Source organism: Nycticebus coucang, chromosome 1 (assembly GCF_027406575.1).
Source record: "Nycticebus coucang isolate mNycCou1 chromosome 1, mNycCou1.pri, whole genome shotgun sequence".
Lineage (NCBI taxonomy): Eukaryota > Metazoa > Chordata > Mammalia > Primates > Lorisidae > Nycticebus > Nycticebus coucang.
Window position 1 is genome coordinate 13215057 of NC_069780.1, and position 22472 is coordinate 13237528.

The window sequence follows — 22472 nt, forward strand, 5'->3', positions numbered from 1 at the left end:
TTTTCAAATGTTTAGTCGTTAAGGCTACTCTTTTATGAATTACTTGCCATCTTCTTAGCCATTTTTTAATAGTATTCTTTGACATTTTCCTGTTTTTTGGTGTGTCTAAATATTCTGGAAATGAATTCTTTATTAACTCTGTACATTGCTTTTATCTATGTACTATTGAAACATGATTAACCAAAATAAAAAATTGAGTTATACTTGGAGTTATTCAGAATTCAGGAGGTAAGGGGGCAGAGAATATATTACACATCAAGTATGTAGGGGCTGAGGGCTGGCTTCTGTTCACAGATCTCTTTTTTCTCATCTCTATTTAATACAGGGCAACTTGAGCTTGCATTCTTATCTCTGGCTCTTCTAAAAAAGATTATTTTAAGAAAGGCTGTCTATTGTCCCTAGTGTATTTCCGTTAGAGATTTACTGAAGAACTTACTCTTCCCTCTTGCTCTAGACATAAAAAAAATCTGTGTATTGCTAAACAATGAAACTCTTGCACTGCTAACTATTGGCCAGTGCTTGGGTTGAGTAAGCTTCCTAGAGTGGTGTTGCAGGGCCTACAGAGATAATCCACAGGGACATTATCTTGGTTCATCTTCTAACACTAATTAAGCCTCTTATGGGAGATGGTGAAGAAAGATTAAACCTCATAGACTTGACTTCTGAAAAATATAACCTAATGATCATTTAAGAACTTATTTTAGGAGTGGCACCTGTAGCTCAGTGGGTAGGGCGCCGGCCACATATACCAAGGCTGGAGGGTTTGAACCCAGCCCGGGGCTAACTAAAACAATGACAATTGCAACAACAAAAACAACAACAACAACAAAATAGCCGGGCATTGTGGCAGGCGCCTGTAGTCCCAGCTACTCAGGAGGCTGAGGCAAGAGAATCAGTTAAGCCCAAGAGTTTGAGGTTGCTGTGAGCTGCAATGCCACGGCACTCTACCGAGGCTGACAGCTTGAGAGTCTGTCTCAAACAAAGAAGCAAACAAACAAACAACCAAACTTATTTTAGCACTCTAATTCTTATGATATTTAGATACTAGCTTTGGATGTGGGGCAAAAATAATCAATCTTCTCCCCACCAAACCCCCCAAACTTAAAATCATAAATTGTTAGCTTATTTATTTATTTATTTATTTAGAGAGAGGGTTTGGTGCTGTTGTTCAGACTGGAGTGTAGCCGTGCGATTATAGCTCACTGCTGCCTCGAATTCTTGGGTTCAGGAATCCTTCCAGGCATGCACCACCATGCCTGGCTAATTAAACAATTTTTTTGTATAGATGGGTGGAGATGGGGGAATGTCTCAGTATTGCCTAGGTTGGTCTTGAACTTCCGGCCTCAGGTGATCTTCCTTCCTCAGCCTCTCTAAGTGCTGGGGTTACAGACTGGAGCCACCATGCCCAGCCAGTCTCTCCGATTATAAAAGACACCAGTCATGGAGTTGGTGGTGGTTATCCTAAACAGAACTTGACTTTCCACTCCAGATTTTCTTTCCTTTCCCCTCCAGTATATTATTATTTCTTAAAAAAGCCAAAACCCTGAAATATTACAGCTCTTTCTATTGATGCACATAAAAGTTCTCCAGTGGACAGACGGCACGAGGGGCAGCGTAGCACTCTCCACTTTCTTCCCTGATTTCCTAGTAAGCTAAAAAGTGAGGAGATCAAGGGATCCTCTTTCAGGGAATTTAGTGTCTTCATCTCTACCCCAAAAGAAAAAGTGTTGTCATCTAACATTATTAGTAAATTCCTTTGTGACACACCCCAAAGGAACCGATGGATGGTCACATTCCTATGCATTTAGCTGCTCCTGATTCTTTGAAGATTTTCTCATTTATTATTCATATCTAAATGGCGAGAACTGGGTGGCAGTGGTCTTTTTTCTTTAAATAAAAGTATAAGTTTATTTTATAGTAGAGAGGGAAGAAGCGGGTGAAGAGATGAAAAGAGAGAGAGAGAGGGGAACAGAGAGCCAGGAGTGAGAGGGGAAGATCGTCATTTTTCAATTTATAAAAATTTATGCTGCTTTAAAATTCTTTGAATTATTTTCTTTATGGAAAATATAATAACAGTATAATGAGGGAAATATAATCCTATTACCCAGAGATAATTACTTGATATTTTCTTCTTGGTGTTTTTACTATATGGATGCACTGCATAAAGTTAAACTGTAGCTTTAGATTTTGTTTTTTCTTGCTTGACATTAGAGTATTTACAGTGGATGCATCAGAAATTATCATCCAGATCAATTATAATGCAGAATGCTGCAGTGGCCACCCTTGCATACATTTCTAATTATTTTTTTATGTCAGATTTCTAGAGTTAGAATTATTGATTATCAGCAAAACTATATTTGGTCTTTTCATGTTAAGCTGATTTTGACAGTTGCTTCTAGGTCCACTTGTACAGGTTGAATATGAGAGTACCTCTGTCATTTCAGTCATTAAATAAAAATATTGCCAATTTGTTAATGTAACTAGGCTAATCGTTGTTTAATTCATACTTATTACTAGTGAAAAAGTTTTAGCTTGTGTTACTTCTATGCACTTTGCTTACTTTTCTGAAGGAACCTGCATTTTTCTTATTTAATCATTTTTATATATTGAAAAATCAATTTATGCCATTTTGCTTGCTGTTGACTAATCTTTTTTAATCAGGGAGAACAGAGTCTATTTTTACACAGTGTATAAAAAAATTCCCTCTCTATACTTGGGAGGAGGTCGTTTCTGTGAGTTTTTTCCTAGTGGGATGTAGGGAGGAAATCCAAGCCAAAGAGTTATAAAGGACCCAAGTTCCTCGGTAGTGAGCTGGAATCTTTGGGTAGAGTTCCTTCTCTCTTCCCACCGCAGCTGTTTATCTGAAATCTGACTCGTGTTACCTGTTAAACTTACTCGCTTGTCTCATGTGTTCCGCACAGTTAAAGTTGCCCCTTTGGTCAATTGTCCCTCTGTCCTATATGGAATTTTCTCATGTCATGATGCTTTCTTTTAAGGTATTATCCAAAGAGATGAGTCACCCATGGAAAAAGGGCTCTCTGGTCTGCGAGGAAGGGACTTTGAGCTGTCTGACGTGTTTTATTTCTCCAAGAAGGGATTGGAAGCCATCGTAGAAGATGAAGTGACCCAGAGGTTTTCCTCAGAGGAGCTGGTGTCATGGAATCTCCTCACAAGAACCAATATAAATTTCCAGTACATCAGTCTAAGGCTCACTATGGTGTGGGTGCTGGGCGTCATAGTGCGCTACTGTGTCCTACTGCCTCTGCGGTAAGTCCCCTGCCCATAACTCGGCCATGTCATCGGCTCACCTTTTTTTTAAAATCATGTATGTAAGGGCCACCTAGGAGCACTGTGGTCCTAATTCCACCTTTTCCCACTTAGGGAACGCCACCAAACATGACCTCTGCAGGAATGTTTTAAGTATCTATTCTCCTTTCACATCTTTTCCTTAATAAAGATGGGTGTTCAGAATCCAAAGCATGACTTATAATCTGGATCCACTTTGCTACTGCAGTCATAGATAATTTGAGGATGGATAGACAGGGAAGTTAGAAAAAGGAGGAGGAGACATGATTAACAGTTTCGCATTCACCCAGTGTCAACCAGACTAGAGCAGCTGCCAGAACCCATTGGCCCTCTTTGCTGGTCTCTAACAATTCACAGCTGCATAGGAGGAGAAAATTCCTGAGAGTGATACCATGTGGAGAGAGCTATTCAGAAGTGCATTTGTTCCATCTAACTTCATTGTGATTGCCAGCGTCTCTTATTATAAGTTCCTCGCCTGTGTCTCCTTCCTGAGCTTGAGTGCTGCCTGATGAGGAAGCAGTTTGAAGCCCAGTTTAGTGGAAGCACCGTATGGACCATAAGTAGAAGACACTGGGCCGAGATCAGTCTAGCGTGGTGGAGGTGGTAGCAGCAGGCATGGGGACCAGCCACGACATCATTATTGATCGTCTCCCTGGATATGGCCTGTTGTCCTCTTCACAGAGCTCTCCAGGCACTTGCTACCAGACAAACGAAATTGGCACATGAGTTGAAAACTCTTAACTATCCCAAGGGTGTTCTCTCCTTTCCTTATCCAGATTTATTACAAGGGAAGGCATTGCTTAAGTATAGGCAAATGCAAATTTCCAAGAAATTCTTTTGGTTTTCTTTTGCTCATGTTCTCAGTCCAGAAGTTGGGGCATGGTATGTCTTTTGGGAATCATTTCATTTGTGATAACAAAGCAAAAGTCAAGGTTTCACATACACTTTTCCTTGGGCCTTAGCCACTGCTCCCAAAGTGGGGTTCATGCACTCTGGGAATGCACAAGGCTATTCACTGCTGTGCAGGAAGGAAATGTTAGAGCTTCTACGTGTTAAACACTTCTATTCTGTTCATAATTAGAACATCCATTTATTCTGTTTTTATTTATGTAAAGAAATGAAACTTTAGTAAATATGTGGATTAGTTCTTGCATCCTCACCTGGCCATGGATCAGACACTGTATCCAAGGTAACGTGAGGGGAGAGTGAGGATAACTCTGCGTGTAACACAGAGTACTTTTGATGCCCTCATTTGCTGTTGGTTAGCTTTCAGCATGTTGTCCAGAAAATACGTGTTTGATACCATTATCCAGTTTTAACTAAACTAATAATGCTCACATAATAGGCAAGTGGCATAAAAGATTTGTGAAACCACACATTGTGGATAATCCAGTAACATAATCATCCACTGCTTCTCAGCCTTTTGGCTAAGATCAAGTGTAGTAATGCATCTAAGAACAACAAGAAAATAATAAAGTAAGACTTGTATTCTTAGTACAGATTAAGGGTATGAAACAGGCTCGGCACATATAGCTCAGTGATTAGGGCGCTGGTCACATACACTATTGTTGGTGGGTTTGAACCTGGCCCAGGCCTGCTAAACAACAAGGGCAACTACAACAAAAAAATAGCTGGGCGTTGTGCTGGGCACCTATAGTCTCAGCTACTTAGGAGGCTGAGGCAAGAGAATTGCTTAAGCCCAAGAGTTTGAGGTTACTATGAGCTGTGATGCCACAGCACTCTACTGAGGGCAACATAGTGAGATTCTGTCTCAAAAAAACAAAACAAAACAAAAATTTAAAAAAAGAATATGAAACAATTTTCCGTCCAGTTAATGTAGTAAATAAAAAATTTTAATAGTTTTGAACGAAATCCTTAAACATGTTCAGATGCAACTCCCTCTGATTTAATATGTAGGAACAAGTGATTCTTATTAGGACAAGATGGAGAACTGTTCATTGACTCTCACTGGATAAAAGATTTAAATTTAAGACATGAAACAATAAAAATTTTAGAAGGGAGTGTGGGGAAAATACTTGTTAAAATTGGCCTGGGAAAAGATTTTATGGAGAAGACCCCCTTGGCCATTGCAGCAATCCCAGAAATAAGTAAATGGGACATGATCAAGCTAAAAAGCTTCTGCACAGCTAAGGGTACCACAACTAAAGCAAACAGATGGGATCCAGAATGGGGGAAGATAATTTGCATGCTATGAATCTGACAAAGGGCTGATATCTGGAATCTACAGAGAACTCAAATCAACAAGAAAAGAGCAAACAATCCCATTTATAAGTGGGCAAGACACTTGAACAGAAACTTCTCTGAAGATTGCCAACAAACGAAATGGCCAAGAAACACATGATACAAATGCTCATCATCCCTAATCATCACAGAAGTACAAATGAAAACCACCCTGAGCATGAATATTCTTGCTGTTCTGATTTTATAATAATCAGCACAGGCTAAACATTCACTATATAAAAACCATGCATGTGTCCCCAGACCTAGGTTTGGCTTTGTAAATGCTGGTGATAAACAAAAAACAAAAAACAAACAAACAAAGACCAACATGAGGAAGAGGAAGATCTTCTCTCTACTAAAAATAGAAAAATTAGACTGGTGGTGTGGTTGGCCCCAGAGTTCCCCGTTCGGGGGACTGATACAGAAGCTAAGCTGATGCCACAGCACTCTATCCTGGGCAGCGTGGAGGGAGATTCTGTCTCCAAAAAGAAGTGTGAAAAATGCCATCTAATTAAATTTCCTGAAATATTTTTAAGAATAGATTCTAGATTATTTTGTGAAAATGTTTATTATAAATATGGTAAAGGAATTTTACAAAATCAGGGAAATAATTTTCAGATTATAATATGAAGCAATACACCATGGTTTGTTTCCAAGTCTAATAATAAAATTATCAATAATATATTAAAAAAAAAAAAGAAAGAAAACCACCCTGAGATATCACCTAACTCCGGTGAGGTTAGCCCACGTCACAAACTCTTAAATCTGCAGATGCTGGCATGGATGTGGAGAGAAGGGAACATTTTTTACACTACTGCTGGGATTGCAAACTAATACAACCTCTATAGAAAGAAGTATGGAGAATTCTCAAAGACCTAAAAGTTTACCTTCCATTTGCTCCCGTAATCCCATTACTAGCTATCTACTCAGAAGAAAAAATTCATTTTACCATGGGGATGTTTGCACTAGAATGTTTATTTCAGCTCAATTCACAATTGCCAAGATGTAAAAGCAACTCAAGTGCCAATCAACCCATGAATATATCAACAAGCTGTGGTATATGTATACCATGGAATACTATTCAGTTATAAGAAAACATGGAGATCTTGCATCCTTTGTGTTTACCTGGACGGAGTTGAAACACATTCTTCTTAATAAAGTATCACAAGAATGGAAAAACAAGTTTACAATGTACTCAATACTAATATGAAACAACACACCCACACAGAAGAAAAAACACAAGTATAGTCTTGCAAGAGGGAGGGCAGAGGAGTGAGAGGGGAGCGGGGAGGAGGGAGGGTAATTGGCAAGTTCTCGTCTAATGTGCACAATGTGAGGGTATTCAACATGTCCCCTGGGTGAAGGGCTCAACTACAACTTGAACTTTACATTAGAATTGAAAACAATGTAACCTAAACATTTGTACTCTCATATTAATCTGAAATTTAAAAAAAGGAAAGAAGGAAAGTAAGGTAAAAATTTTGCATAATTGATGGATGAGATTAAAAAGTGATTTAGTTATTGCATCAGTGACTGACATGAACATATAGAGTCTAAAGAATCCGATATTCAAATTACTGTGTCAAAAGATGTTAAACGAAGAGTTTAACAAGATTTAACATCTTAATAAGATATTTATGGGGACATACATTCCAAAAGCTTTGTTCTCATTCAAAATACAATTAATAACATTAATTATATTAACATCTATTACTGTATCATATTACTTAAATTATAATGATATAATTAGTAATATGATTGTATTAATTATAGAATCATAAAATTATATTATTGGTATATAATAATATAGTATTGATTATATTTTGAATGAGGACAAAATATTTTGCAACATTAATGTATATACTTTTATTTATTTTTTTGAGATGGGGATCTCACTATGTTGCCCAGGCTGGACTTGAACTCCTGAACTTCAGAGATCCTCCCATCTCAGCCTCCCAAGTAGCTGGGATTATGGGGTGTGGCACTGTGCCCAGCTTAATGTACATAATTTTGAAATACTATACTTAAAAAAAATGTTTATAAATTAAAAAAAAATTTTTTTTTTTTTTTGAGACAGTCTCACTTTGTCACCCTCAATAGAGTGCAGTAGCATCACAGCTCACAGCAACCTCAAACTGTTGGGCTCAAGTGATTCTCTTGCCTCAGCTTCCCAAGTAGCTGGGACTACAGGCCCCCACCACAACACTCAGCAATTTTTTTAGAGATGGGGTCTCACACTTGCTCAGGCTGGTCTCAAACCTGTGAGCTCAGGCAATCTACCCACCTCGGTCTCCCAGAGTGCTAGGATTATAGGTGTGAGCCAATGTGCCTGGCCTAAAAACTTTTTTACATTCTTCATGTTTACAATTTTTTTTCCATGTCAGTACAGCAGTGTATGTACATTATTCTAAACATATTGGGGGTACATTCTCAGATGTGTTATTAATAGGGTGTTTCTCCAACTGGGTTGAGAACTCTGTCTTATTTTTTTGCATTACAAAATACCAAACTTCTGTGTTAATCATGATCATCATCATCATTTAGAATAACAGCTTCAGAATAATATATGTAATATGATACCATTTTCAGAATAACAGTAAACACACATGTGTAAACAGTCTATCTATGCACAGAGAGGAATATATCAATGTTTCGGAGCCTGGACGCTGTAGCCAGACTGCCTGGGCTGCAATCCTGGCTCCACTGCTTCCTGACTGTGTAATCTTGGTGAAATTATTTAACCTTTTTATGCCTCAGTTTTTTCATCTGTAGAATAGGGATGATGATGATAATATTACTGTCTCATAGAGTTTTGGGGATGATTAAATGTTAAATATGAAAAGTACTTAGAATATTGCCTAATACATAGTGTTAGCTGTTGTTTTATCATCATCTAATGTAAACCCTGAGATTGGTTAAGATAAACTGGTTTGTGCTCCAAATGTCTGGTCAGGAGGTAAAGATTGATATATATCAGGAGTCAGCCAGCTTGACCCTGGAGAGTGTTGCTATTCCTGCCCATTGACCTCAGGCAGCCACTTGCAGCTTCCCCAAATCCACAGGGTCCTTTGATGCTGCACTGGGGCTTCTTTCAGTCGGCTACTGAATTAACACCCTCTGCCTCCAGCAAAATGGGGTAATGCTCTTCAGAGAACTAAAAGACACAGGTCTGGTTTGATCTGGGAGGGCTGTGAGATAACCCACAGTCTCTGCTTTTTCCATTTGACAAAGTAAAATGATTTCAAGAACCTTAGAAATAATTACACCACTGATTTTTTCCTCACTTTTAACTACATCCCACTTATTTTAAAGACTTAAATATTAATCCTTTTTTGAGTAGTTCTATTTGTATTTCTACAAGTTAGTATTTTCCTTTTGAGGAGATTGGAATATATATTAAAAACACTTCAAAAGAGAGAAAATGTTTATACAGAGATGAGAGGTATTGTCAGTTACCTTGTTGCTAGCTTCTAAATTATCTTGAACCCTGCAAAAAGACAACAGATTTGCATTAAAGGATTCCTGCCGGGTGATATATTTTGGTATATTTCCTTCACTAGCCCTCTAAACCCTTTGATGATTGAACTTGACAGTTTTATGAACACATTTCCAGGCCCTCTCTGTGCACGTGTAGACTAATTACACATACGTGCTTATTGTTACTGTGCAAATGCTATCATACTTCATATATTATTCTGAAACTACTTTTTTTCCTCCTCAAAATGTGTCAGGAACATTCTTCCATGTCAGAATCTATAGATTTACCAAATTCGTTTGATGGCTGCATTACCATTCCTTAATGTGGATACCCTACAACTTATTTACAACTTCATCATTTAGGAACTTCTAGGTTACTTTCCTACTATTGACAAACTTTTACCTTTTCTTTTTCTTTTTTATAGGGTTACTTTGGCTTTCATTGGAATCAGTTTGCTGGTTGTAGGAACCACTCTGGTTGGGCAGCTGCCGGACAGCAGGTGAAACGTTTTCTTCCCTCCAGCTGGTAATAAGTAGGACTGTCCTTTTTCTTAGCTGTGTCCACAAAGAGAATATTTGTTTGATTTTTATGTATCGTATTATATTTCTGGTCTCAGTTCCCTTATTAGCATTCTGCTCACTTTGTCTTCATAGTCTTTGATTTTCCATTGTACTGCCACATAAAATTGAAATAAGTTGTTTTTCCAAAGGAGAAATGAAAGGAAGAAAGAAAATGAACCGAGAAGCCCAAAGGAAAGAGTCTCACGTTTGGCAGATTCCTAAGACCAAGAGCAGAGAAGCTTCAGTTTCAGGACTTTATCATACTAGTGTAGTAGGGTAGGAGCTACTTTCCATTAGAGTTATGTCCCATTCTCCTGGTAAACTTTTGTCATCTAAAAATAAATGCTTCGATGAGACTGTAAGAATTGACCTGTGCTTCTTCCTTAGAGTAGAACACGTATGCTGATGTGAAAGAGCCCATTAAAGCTGGTATTGTGTTTCTTACAAGTGCTCAGAACCACACTAAAAAAAGTTGCTTTTTTTTTTCCTTCAGTTTCAAAAACCGGCTGAGTGAACTGGTCCATCTGACTTGCTGCCGAATCTGTGTGCGAGCCCTCTCTGGCACCATTCGTTATCATAACAAGTGAGTGTCTGCTGGCCCCTGGCCTGCCTTTCTCTTGGTAAATCCAGTTTGAGATTAGCAGGAGAGCTTGGGGAGTGAGTAGGAGGAAGTAGGTGGAGCCAGAGTATTTCCAGTGTTCATCCCTGCTTCTTAGGGTGTCAGGTAATGCACAAAAATACTTACTGGAAAGAGGTCTGTTTGCAAAAGGAATATAGTATTAAGCATGTGGTTGTGCTTAGTAATAGGGCATCTATGGGGTACAGGCCAGACCGTGTGCTTGTGATAGGTCACCCTTCTGTGAAAGACACTGTTATCCCATTTTATGGGAGGAAATGGAGCTCTGGGTTTAGTTGTTTAAGATTACTCTGTGAATACATAGCCCTGTTAGGTTTTGAGCTGGGTCTGTTTGATGTAAAAAAAAATAACGATGCTGATGGGCCCTGTAGGGGGTGAAAGGAAAACTGGACTTGGAGTCTGCAGCCTGGTTTCTGGTCTCAGTGCTGCCACTTCTAAAATCCACGTCTGAGCCTTCAAACAAAACTCTGCTCTTCTCATCCCCAGTCATGGAGGCGACTTACTATCGCTAGCCAAAGAAAGTTATTAGCTGCGTAAAAGTGATTTTGATTGCTTTTGAATGTCTTTTCTGTTACCTCAGTTTTATTTTCTTTACATTTAACATCATCATTTTAGAAGTTCAGGACAAGCCTCTCTTGTTTCATCTGACTGGATCTTTCTATCTCATATGTAGAGGGGAAACATTTTGTCATTTGGCTGACCATCTGTTACCAACTTAAGAGGCTCCTTTAAAAGTTTTAAATTCTATGATGCTGCAGTTGGACTATGAGTTTTGAAGTAAGGAGAAGAAGACATTGCTCTGGCAGGAGTGTGATCAGAAGAGACACTTTCTGTAGAAAGGGCACTCGAATTACATATGGAGGACTTAATAACAGAATGGCTTCTAATTTTAAGGAAAACATGCTAAAACAGCTACGTATTTGGTTCTCCTCTTTCTCTGTGTAGATAGGCTCAGACAAAACTACTTTGCTTGATTGGTGTCAAATACTGATTTAACTTCAGGACAGAGACCAACAAATTAAGCCACAAGTCTGAAGTCCAAATCTGATCTGCCATTGGTTTTTTTGTAAATAAAGTTTTATTGGAACATAGCCATGCTTGTTGATTTACACATTGTCTTTGTGTTGCAACAACAGCATCATGTAGTCATGACAGGGATTGTCTGGCCTGCAAAACCTAAAGTATTTACTGTCTGGCTTTGATAGGAAAAGGTTTACAGGCAGACCTCTGTTCTAGTTAGGAGGCTGAGAGGGAGGAAACTATGATAAATTTTCTTGTGGATCACCATGAAGCCACTGAAAGTGATATTTATGAAGATCAAAAAAATATGAAAATATTTAAAATTAAATAAGCAAAACTATGTATCATAAATGGAAAGTCATGGGCCCTTACACTACTCCCATTGTACCACCTAGAGGTGACCTTTTGAAGATGGGCCCATGTACTGCCCAACTTTATTTTTAAAAACACGCTTAAAAAAATAAGATGAGTTTCTCCATGCTGTCCTGCAACACAGTGGCTATTTTTCAAGAGTTAGTATTTACCATTGTTTGTAATTAATTGCAGGCAGTACAGGCCCCAGAAGGGAGGCATTTGTGTCGCCAACCACACCTCTCCAATAGATGTTTTAATCTTGACAACCGATGGATGCTATGCAATGGTAAGAGCAGCTTGTTGATACTGCAAGTAGTTGCATGTTTTATGGATGCCTCAAACTTTTAATTTTTTTGGCACAAATTGGAAAGTTAGTTTAATGGTAGAAATTTGACTGGGTTTACTGTAGCTATATATCTATATTGTACTGCACATATTATATGTATGTTCTACTTATATGTCATATATTTGCATGAGAAATATGTAGTATAAGAAAAGGTAATAGCCATTGTATTTATGTCAGTAAAAAAAACTAACGTGCTGAAATGTGGACATACTTGAGCTTGACAGGACTTTGTAAAGTTCCCTTTTTTTTTGTAAAATCCCTGCCGATGTTTAATAATGTTTTGTAAATGACATTCTTCCTCCGTAGAGTTGTACGAATCCCCTGGCCAGACAATTAGTTCTCTCTTCCTTCAGGGAGTTATATGCAATTAAAACAAATCTAGCTCTTTAATGAGGATCTAGCAAGAAAGGCAAATATTTACACGATGTCGTCTCCCTCAGTCCTTGCGCACAGCCTCAAAAGAAAAGAGAATCCAACAACAAAGTCCAAAGCCCAACAAGTCAATGCCTTTGAGTGGATGGACATTTTTTTTCTAGCATTTTGTTCAGATCTATGTTTTCTACTGCCCTATGCATTTGCCAAGATTTCCTGCATCTCCTGTATGTGTCAGGCAAATTCTGGAGGATAATCAAAGGGGCATGATGCTCTAAGTGAGGAATAGAATGCGGAATAGAATGACTGGGCAGGACCCCAGGGGATTTTGTTGTTCTACTCTCATGGTGGTGGGTTGGGCTTCAGGAAGAGCAGGTGGGTTTTATTTTACTTACCGTCGCCAGTCATTATAGTCATGGTCTGGTCGGCCTGTGAAGGCATTTGAAGGGAGCCTTTATTGATTGCTGCAGGTAGGAGGGTGGGGAGGGCTGGGACATGTGGAGGTATTTGACTGTCCATGGGTTACACAGTCATGGAGGGGTTTTTTCCTAAACATTTCTACTTATTGCCATATGTCTATCTAAAATACACGTGTTCAGATACATAACTCTTAGACAACTTCATTTTAATATGCTTTTAAATTTCTCTAAATAATAGAGTTCTTATGAATCTAAAGGAGCTTTAGCCACCTTTATAAAAAGACTTATGGTTATTGGTGGTTATTAATATTTTTAGGTTAGGAATAGTTGATAGTTATGTACTTTTTTTTTTTAAGATAAAATCATCATGGGCTGGGTGCAGTGCCTCACATCTGTAATCATAGCACTCTGGGAGGCCGAGGCAGGTGGATTGCTTGAGCTCAGGAGTTCAAGACCAGGCTGAACAAGAGTGAGATCCCATCTCTAAAAATAGCTGGTGATTGTGGTGGGTTCCTATAGTCCCAGCTATTTGGGAGGCTAAAGCAAGAGGATTGTTGAACCCAAGAGTTTGAAGTTGCTGTGAGCTATGATGCCATGACACTCTACTGAGGGTGACAAAGTGATACTCTGTCTCAAAAAAAAAAAGAAAAGAAAAAAGTCATCATATATGATAATCAGCCATACGTATGTGTATCAAACAAACACAGTGTTGTGTATAATTTCAAGGTATTGTGGACTCCTTCCCAAGGAGGACTCTCATATTAACAAGCCTCAAGAGATCCCCAGTATTTTTCTGGATATATAATAATCATTATATTTATGTAGACAAACACTTTCATCCATTATACTGTATTTTACTTTCCTGTAATCTAATGAGGTTAGGACGAAGGAAGCAGAGGTTCGGGCAACCAACCCTCCTGCTGCTATAACAGAAAACCACAGACTGGGTAATTTATTTATTTATTTTTTTGAGACAGAGTCTCAAGCTGTCGCCCTGGGTGGTGTCATAGTTCACAGCAACTTCTAATTCTTGGGCTCAAGAGATCCTCTTGCCTCAGTTTTTCTATTTTTGGTAGAGGTGGAGTCTCAATTTGCTTAGGATGGTCTCCAGTTTGTGAGCTCAAGCAATCCACCCACCTCGGCCTCCCAGAGTGTTAGGATTACAGGCATGAGCCACTGTACCCTGGCCAGCCTGGATAATTTATAATGAATAGAAATGTGTTGGCTCATAGCTTGGGAAGCAAGGAAGTTCAATATTAAGGTGCCAGCATCTTATAGTGCTATTAATTCAATCATAATCTAAACACTTTCCATGGTGACCCACCTATCATGAGTGGGAGCACCATGATATGAAGAATTAAGTTTCCAATCCATGAACCTTCCGGAATACATTTAAACTATGTCACTGCCTAATCATGATTTTGTGTTTCTGAGGTCATATTTCTTTTCTGTCTTGGTCAACTAAGGGTTGAGTAGAGCCTCTTATGACTGGGGATCTTAGAATTTTGTTGGTGTTTTCCCTGCATTTTGATTACATTATAACTGCAATTACATTATTAGCCAAGGTTTAGAAAAGCATGATAACTACGAAGTATCCAGTGGGTTGAATGGTAGAAAGCTAAATCCAATAGAATTTATTCTTTTTTCTTTTTTTTTTTAAAGCCCTAAATTGAAGACATTACCCAATTGAATTTAAATCCAAGATGGCACTGGGTAGAAGGGGAGGCGAGGCTGTACTGAAAGCCTCCAGAATTCATAAATGGCTTTTCTGGCTAAATATAAACTATGTATCTGAAAAACATTAATGATATCTTAACAATGAGTTTTCTTTTTAAAAAATTATTTTTTAATTGACAAATAAAAATAGCATAGGTTAGGTGTGGTGGCTCACTCCTAGTGTAATCCTAGCACTCTGGGAAGCCAAGGTGGGAGGATTGTTTAAGCTCAGGAGTTGGAGACCATCCTTAGTAAGAGCAAGACCCTGTCTCTATCAAAAAGTAGAAAAATTAGCTGGGAAGGGTGGCATGGGTCTATAGTCCCAGTTACTCAGGAGGCTGAGGCAGAAGGATCACTTGAGCCCAGGAGTTTGAGGCTGCAGTGAGCTGTGATAACCACCACTGCATTCTAGCCTGGGGGACGGAGTGAGGCTCCATCGCAAAAACAAAAACAAAAACATCCCCCAAACCCCTCCAAACAAACACGCACACACAAAAAAACCCCAAAACAAATGTATATATTTATGGTGTATAATGTCATGTTTTGATGGGTGTGCACATTCTGGAGTGACTAAGTCAAGCTAATTAATGCATCTGTTACTTAATGACTTCTCTAAAATCTTTTTGTTATTGAAAGTCTGAATGTACACCAATACTTTCAATTCAGAGTCAGGTTCTTTCTTGCCTTCCTCCAGTCCATATTTTCATCTCCCCTTTTTACTGTGAAAATCCTGTTTTCCAACAATATCAACATATGTACTCATTTCCTCAGTTCTATCATACATCTAAAATCCTTTTAGCATTGCTTCGCCTGTTTTGCTACAATAAAACACAGGTAGTAAAAGAGTTCAGGACATGTTGCAATTCCTACTTCCCCATCTAAGATGGACGGTAGGAGGTCAAATTCTGTATCGGTAAGCTTCTTGGGTGTTCTCTTCTTCCCCAGCCACTGTTCTTTTATTTACATGAAATACAGTTGGGCTCAATTGCTGTAGTTTGGATTCAGTTTCTTATTCTCACCCTTGTTGATTAAATTTTATTTTTTGAATATGTAGGACATCAACATACTTCTAAATGTCAATGATAATAAAAAGGAAGTGCCACTCCCTCCCATGTTCCTCCTATCTCTTTCCTTCTTTGGTTTGCATTATCTTTTCTATACATATCTCTTTTTGTAGACATGAAGAAATATATGCATAGCATTTCCTCTTCAGTCTTACACACAAGGCAGTATGCTGTAGTTGCTCTTTTGATTTTTTCACTTAATAATATCTTCTAGAAATCACTTGTTTTCTGTCATGGAGATCAACTCTGCTCTTTTCTCAGCCACGTAATATTCCATTCTATGTATGTGCCATTGTCTATTCATCTAATTCCCCATATTTGCACATTTAGGTAACTTCTAATATTTTGTAATAACAAGTAATACTGTAATTTTTAGCCTTGCATCTATGTCTTCTCATTTTGTCAGAGGTATATGTCTTCAGGGTAAGTTCCTAGAAGAAGAATTATGGAAATGAAGGACAAATATATATGTAATCTTTATTTTATTTTATTTTTTTGAGACAGAATCTCACTCTGTTGCTCTGGGCAGAGTGCTGTGGCATCATAGCTCAGATCAATCTCAGATTCTTGGGCTCAAGCAATTTTCTTGCCTCAGCCTCCCAAGTAGCTGGGACTACAGGTGCCGCCACCACACCCAGCTAGCTTTTCCATTTTTAGTAGAGACGGGGGCTTGCTCTTGTTCAGGTTGGTTTCAAACTCCTGAGCTCATCCACTGGCCTCTGCATCCCAGAATGCTAGGATTATAGGCATGAGCCACCTTGTCGGGCCTGTGCAGGTAATCTTGATAGATGTTGTCATATTTCCTTCTTTTGGTCATATAATCCTTTCTCCGTTCCCCCAGGCAATGTATAGAGTTAGCCATACCCCATAGCCGTCCATCAGAGTATATCATCAAGTTTTTAGGTCTTTGTCAGTTGGATGGATTTGAAACGGTATTAAAGTGTAGTTTTGATTTGTATTTTTCTAACCTTGACTAAGCTGAAGGGCCTTTACTTATTCAAGCTGGAGGATAGCTAGTTCAGCAATGTAACTTGAAATTGAAAGGTGCTACAAAGGAATTCTTTTTGCTTTCATTTGACTGTTCAAGTTCTTTCATGAGACTAAGAACGTCAGTGAGTAGAAGGCCAATCTTATTTTTGAGTGGGAAATAGGATTTTATTGGTACTTATAAAAAACCTTTCTTTGAGTAGCTGTGCCTTTACATTTTTCTCTTTTTGTCATGGTACTTCTAGGTTGGCCAGGTTCATGGTGGGTTGATGGGAATTATTCAGAGAGCCATGGTCAAGGCTTGTCCACATGTCTGGTTTGAACGCTCAGAAATGAAGGATCGACACCTGGTTACTAAGAGGTAAGTACTGGGGTAGCATAAAAGATGGTAAATCTTGACCTTTCTGCCAAGAGTGCCAAAGAAGCACTAAAGATAAAACTAAAACATACAGAGTTCTATTTATAGTTGGACTTTTTGGTTGAGTCATCTGTCTTAGCCAGATTTTTAAGAAATTTAATTCTGTCATCATAAATTGATGACAGGCTTAGAAGGCCCATACATCTATATTGCTGTGCCTTAGATATGGTATAGTCACTGAATTTTCAAAGTTAAAAATTACCACCATGAAAGTTAAAAAATTTGTAACTCTTTGCTAAATAAATAGACGGTTGATTTAGTGTTTGCTGAATGACCTTTGTCACTTAATGGTGGAGACAGCTGGAGACAGAAAAGTGAGAGAAGAAACCTCTGGGCTTTGAGGTAGAGATGAGCCACTGGAAACCTTTGCTGGAAAAAACGGAGAACCACTTTTTGCCTGAGGTCTGTAATTGAAGGCACTCCGGTGGTTACTTCCATATACATGAAGGTGGCCCTTGCTCTTAGGGTAAAATGAAGAGTACTTGCTGAAATCTTCTTCTGGTTAGAAACATTATTCCTTATGTTGGAATTGTTTAGCAATGAGAAGCTCTGGCAGCTACAGTATTTCAGCCTCAGCCTTCACCAGCTTCTGATGAGCAGAGTTGTGAATATAAGGTTGGCTGCAGGGAAGACAGGACTAAGCCTTCTCAGCTTCATGGCATGGATTTAATAGGAAAATTTGACCTGACTCACTTAAGGAATTATCTTGTACTTGATGGCTGTAAGGCAGATAGGTTCAACAATCAATATTCCCATTTTTCAGGTGAGGAAATATATGCACCTAAAGAAGGGTACAAAGCTCAAAATAAGGGGCCCCAGAACTCTCATCATATGACTGTCTAGTAATATTTTTAACGAGCAGGCAGAAGCCTCTCACACTGAAATTGAAATAGTGCAGATATTCTTGTACTTCTTTAGGAAAGGAACAACTTGAGTTTATTTCATTGACTTATATCTTACTTTCTTCTTATTGCTTTAAAATTTCATTTATGCTAGTAAATTATAAAGAATATTGAAAAGAACTTACACCTATCTCTTTTCAAAGGCAGAATTTTGATCCTTTATTTTTCTTGACAGACTAAAAGAACATATTGCTGATAAGAAAAAATTACCCATATTGATCTTCCCTGAAGGTAAGAATGGGGACTGCCTACCAAGCTTTCGTTGGTAATAACAGACCACCAAAAGTGTATGATGAATAAAATTGTTCTAGAATTGGCTTTATTAGCCCAAATCTCTGCTGTCCTATAGGAATGGAATATCTTCTCTGAAATATTAATTCCTGGGTTTCTTTGGAAATTTGATGGAAGTCATCCTATCTTTTTTATTTCAAATGTCATTTCTGGATAATGAACCCAGGAACATTATTTTCCATGACTTTATTTATTTTTTAGTCAGCATTCCACTCTGTTGCCCAGGCTAGAGTGCTGCAGTGTCATCCTAGTACACAGAAACCTCAAATTCCTGGGTTCAAGCTATCCTCCTGCCTCAGCCTTCCATGTAGCTGGGACTACAGGCACCTACTACCATGCCTGGCTAATTTTTCTGTTTTTAGTAGAGATGGGTTCTTACTCTTGCTCAAGCTGGTCTCCAACTCCTGAGCTCAAGAGATCGTCTCAGGCTGGGTCTGGTGGCTCATGCCTGTAATCCCAGCACTTTGGGAGGCCAAGGTGGGCAGATGGCCTGAGCTCAAGAGTTCAAGACCAGCCTAGCTAGAGTGAGACCCTGTCTCTAAAAAAATAGCCAGGTGTTGTGGTAAGCGCCTGTAGTCTTAGCTACTTGGGAGGCTGAGGGAAGAGAATTGCTTGAGCCCAAGAGTTTGAGGTTGCTGTGAACTAGGATGCCATAGCACTCTACAGAGAGTGACAAAGTAAGACTCTGTCTCAAAAAAAAAAAAAAAAAGAAAAGAAAAGAAAAGAAAATGTTTGTTATTAAGCTTGCTTAGAACTGTCAGATTACTACTTACTACTTAAGCAAGGGTTGATGTGTGAAATGGTAGTGTAATGTCTGTAATTTTCATATTTAAAGTTTTTTTATCAAAATAATTTCTCTAAAATTTATTTAAAAAATGATGGTCGGGGTGGTGCCTGTGGCTCAAAGGAGTAGGGCACTGGCCCCACATCCTAGAAGTGGTAGGGTCAGACCCAGCCCCGGCCAAAAACTGCAAAAAAAAAAAAAGTTAAAAAAAAAAAGATGGCCGGTGGCCCATGCATGTAATCCCCACATTCTGGGAGGCCAAGGCAGGTGGATTGCCTGAGCTCAGGAGTTCAAGACTAGCCTAAGCATGAGCAAGATCCCATCTCTAAAAATAGCTGGGAGTTGTGGCAGGCGCCTGTAGTCTCAGCTGTTTGGAAGGCTGAGGCAGAAGGATCTCTTGAGCCCCAAGAGTTTGAGGTTGCTGTGAGCTATGATGCCATGGCACTCTACCCCAAGGCGACTGAGTGAGACTCTGTCTTAAAGAAAAAGAAATTATTTAGAAAATGACTGCCTTTAAAAATATTCAATGCTCCCTCCCCCCACAGGAACCTGCATCAACAATACTTCAGTCATGATGTTTAAAAAGGGAAGCTTTGAAATTGGAGGAACCATACATCCAGTCGCCATTAAGGTAAAACAAATACCAAAAAAAAAAAAAAAAAAAATCTTTGGATTGGTAACTTTCTTTTGATATAATTTCAAACTTAAAATTTGCAGGAATGAGGAACACCTGTGTACTCTTTACTGAGATTCACCATTTCGATACGTTTTGTCCCATTTGCTTTCTCATTCTCTCTTACTGATCTGTAGCTAGCTATCTAGTGAGTGGGTGATCCTATGTCAGGCATTATGTTAAATACTGAGGATATGGTGATTCTGTAAAATGGATACCATGCCTGCGTTCATCGACCTTCCAGTTAGGTGTGGAGACAGGTATTCAACAGTCATGCGAAGAACTCTCTTGTTGCAGAGATCTGGGACTCTAGTTAGAAAAGCAGCTGGAATTAGCTGGTCCGGTTTACTTTTTTTTGATTAATTCTATCCAGCAAAGTGACTTCTCTTTTTCTTAGGATCTTAAAAACATTGACAGGGATGAAAAGCCAGCACTTGGGTCATAACTACAAAACTAAGATGTATTTTTCTTTTCTTTGTTTCCAGTATAACCCTCAGTTTGGTGATGCATTTTGGAACAGCAGTAAATACAACATGGTGAGCTACCTGCTTCGAATGATGACCAGCTGGGCCATCGTCTGTGATGTATGGTACATGCCCCCCATGACCAGAGAGGTATTACTGAAATAATAGCTGGCTTTGGTGCTTTATCTAATCAAATAAAGGCACAAAAACCTTTGCCTGAAAACCTGGGTGTCTCCCTTCTTCCTATCATGCCTTTCTGCTTTCTGAGCTGATGAATCATTTTTTAATAATGTAATTAGCTCTCTTCATATCAGGCCATTTTATATTCAAAGTCTCTTTCCCATAGAGTTTTACAATTGCTGTTGGTTCATTGCAACTGCAGATATTACAGAATGCTGTTTCTTGGGTGAGACTAATAAAAGAATCTGATCAATGTATGCACATGATAAAAAATTAAATAATATAGCACTGCATTTTCTTGATAGAACAAAGAAATAAAATTGATTGACTAACAGTATGAAGTACTTGAACTTAAAGGTGACTCTTATGTTTTAAGACAAATATAAATGATTATAAGACATTGTAAGGTATTAGGAACTCTACACTCAAGATGTATTAATACTTGTAATTTTTTTTTTCAACCAGGAAGGAGAAGATGCAGTCCAGTTTGCCAACAGAGTTAAGTCTGCTATTGCTATACAAGGAGGACTGACTGAACTTCCCTGGTAAGAAATTTTTCAGAAGTACCATTTATTTATTTATTAGGAAAAAAAATCACTGTCAACAATGCCACTTATTTTCCTAGTTGTCTCTAGGTTTAGCTGAAAGTGATAGTGATTTATACATTACATCAATGGCTTAAAGAGGATAAATGTTTCTCTCTCTCTCTTAAATATGAGCATTCAAAGCTGGTGTAGCAGCTCAGTCTGTACTGCTCTCTACCCTCAATTTTTGCTTCTACTTTATGGTCCAAGATGGCTGCTCCAACTCTACCCAGTGTATACAGGAAGTGGCGAAAAGGAAGGAATTAAAAAAAAAAGAAGGATACATTTATCTCTTTAAGAGCATGAGCTGGATGGAAGTTGGAAATGTCACTTATACTCACACCCATTGGCTAGCACTCAAGTCAGATGATAATGTCTAGCTGCAAAGGAAGCTGGGGAGTGTAATCTTCATTCTGGATGGCCATGTACCTACCTAAAAGTTAAGCTGTTTTACTGAAGAAGAGGGAATGGATTTGGGAATGGGTTGGGCATTGGGAGGCAACAGGCTACATACAGGCTCATTCATACTTAACTCAAGCTATAACTACATTTGAGAAAGCTTAGCAACTTGAAAGAAGATAAGTAAAATATTTTAGTTATGAATAACTACTAGCTTTAGTTTTTTGTTTGAAGAAGGTGGGATGTAGTGAGTGCTATTAGTCTTCTTTGGTTGCCAAAACAAAATACAGTAGCTCCCTTTTTTCTGTGGGGGATATGTTCCAAGAGTCCCAGTGGATGGTTGAAACCATGGATAGTACTAGATCCTATACTATGTTTTTTCCCATACATATGTACCTGTGATAAAGTTTACTTTATAAATTAGGCACAATAAGAGATTAATAACAACTAGTAATAGAAAAAAACAATTATAACAATATGCTGACTACAGTAAAATCTATGTGAATGTGGCCTGTCTCTCAAAATATCTTAATATTTTCAGACCACAATTGACTACAGGAAATTGAAACCATGAAAAGCAAAGTGATGGATAAGGGAAGGTGGGGGGATTACTGAACCATTGACTGTGTGGCTTAAGCAACAGACATTTATTTTCTCCCAGTTCTAAAGGTTAGAAATTTGAGATTAGGGTTCCAGCATGGTCAGTTTGGGGCAAGGTCATTCCCCTGTGTTGCACATATGCTGCCTTCCCTCATGTGCTCACATGACCTTTTCTTTGTGCAGGCACTGAGAGAGAGTACAAGCTCTTTGGTGCCTCTTCTTAGAAGGGCACTCATCTCATCAGGAGGGCCCCACCCACAGGCCTTCGTCTAACCCTGATTCCCTCTCAAAAACCATGACAGTGGGAGTTAGAGCTTTAACACATGAATTTTAGAGGTGACAAAAACATTCATTCTGTAACAGTGACCATTACCTATACCTGCATTATCTTAGATGATCAAATTCTTGCATCCGTATAGACATTATAATAGTAAGCTGTCACAAAGCAGTCTATACCTCAAGTCCAAAAAGTTCCACAAAGTCCCTGCTGTCTCTTTTGGTGTTTCAAAAATATTTTACATGAAAAACTCATTTGAGGCATTTGTAGCAGTGTTCTAGGAATAGGATTTGGCCAACTGAGTCAGGCTGTCAGCCAGATAACCAAGAACCTTCCAAACCAGCAAAAGGACCGAGGACTGTTCAGAGTGTATGCTGCTGAGATAAAGGGCTGTCTGGAT

At 38.6% G+C, this 22472-nt stretch overlaps 1 protein-coding gene and 1 pseudogene across 2 annotated transcripts in view; both read left to right on the forward strand.

The window, feature by feature from the left end:
* The window catches only part of GPAT3 (glycerol-3-phosphate acyltransferase 3), a 55194-nt gene that overhangs the window by 29022 nt on the left and 3700 nt on the right, over positions 1 to 22472 (forward strand). For both annotated transcript variants that reach the window (XM_053598800.1, XM_053598715.1), the window contains exons 4-12: positions 2997 to 3267; positions 9450 to 9524; positions 10079 to 10168; positions 11789 to 11882; positions 16746 to 16861; positions 17996 to 18051; positions 19441 to 19526; positions 20054 to 20182; positions 20678 to 20757. In XM_053598800.1, coding sequence (XP_053454775.1) covers positions 2997 to 3267; positions 9450 to 9524; positions 10079 to 10168; positions 11789 to 11882; positions 16746 to 16861; positions 17996 to 18051; positions 19441 to 19526; positions 20054 to 20182; positions 20678 to 20757 — 997 coding nt within the window. The remainder of the gene's footprint in view (positions 1 to 2996; positions 3268 to 9449; positions 9525 to 10078; positions 10169 to 11788; positions 11883 to 16745; positions 16862 to 17995; positions 18052 to 19440; positions 19527 to 20053; positions 20183 to 20677; positions 20758 to 22472) is intronic.
* On the forward strand, positions 5724 to 5843 carry LOC128593041 (uncharacterized; annotated as a pseudogene).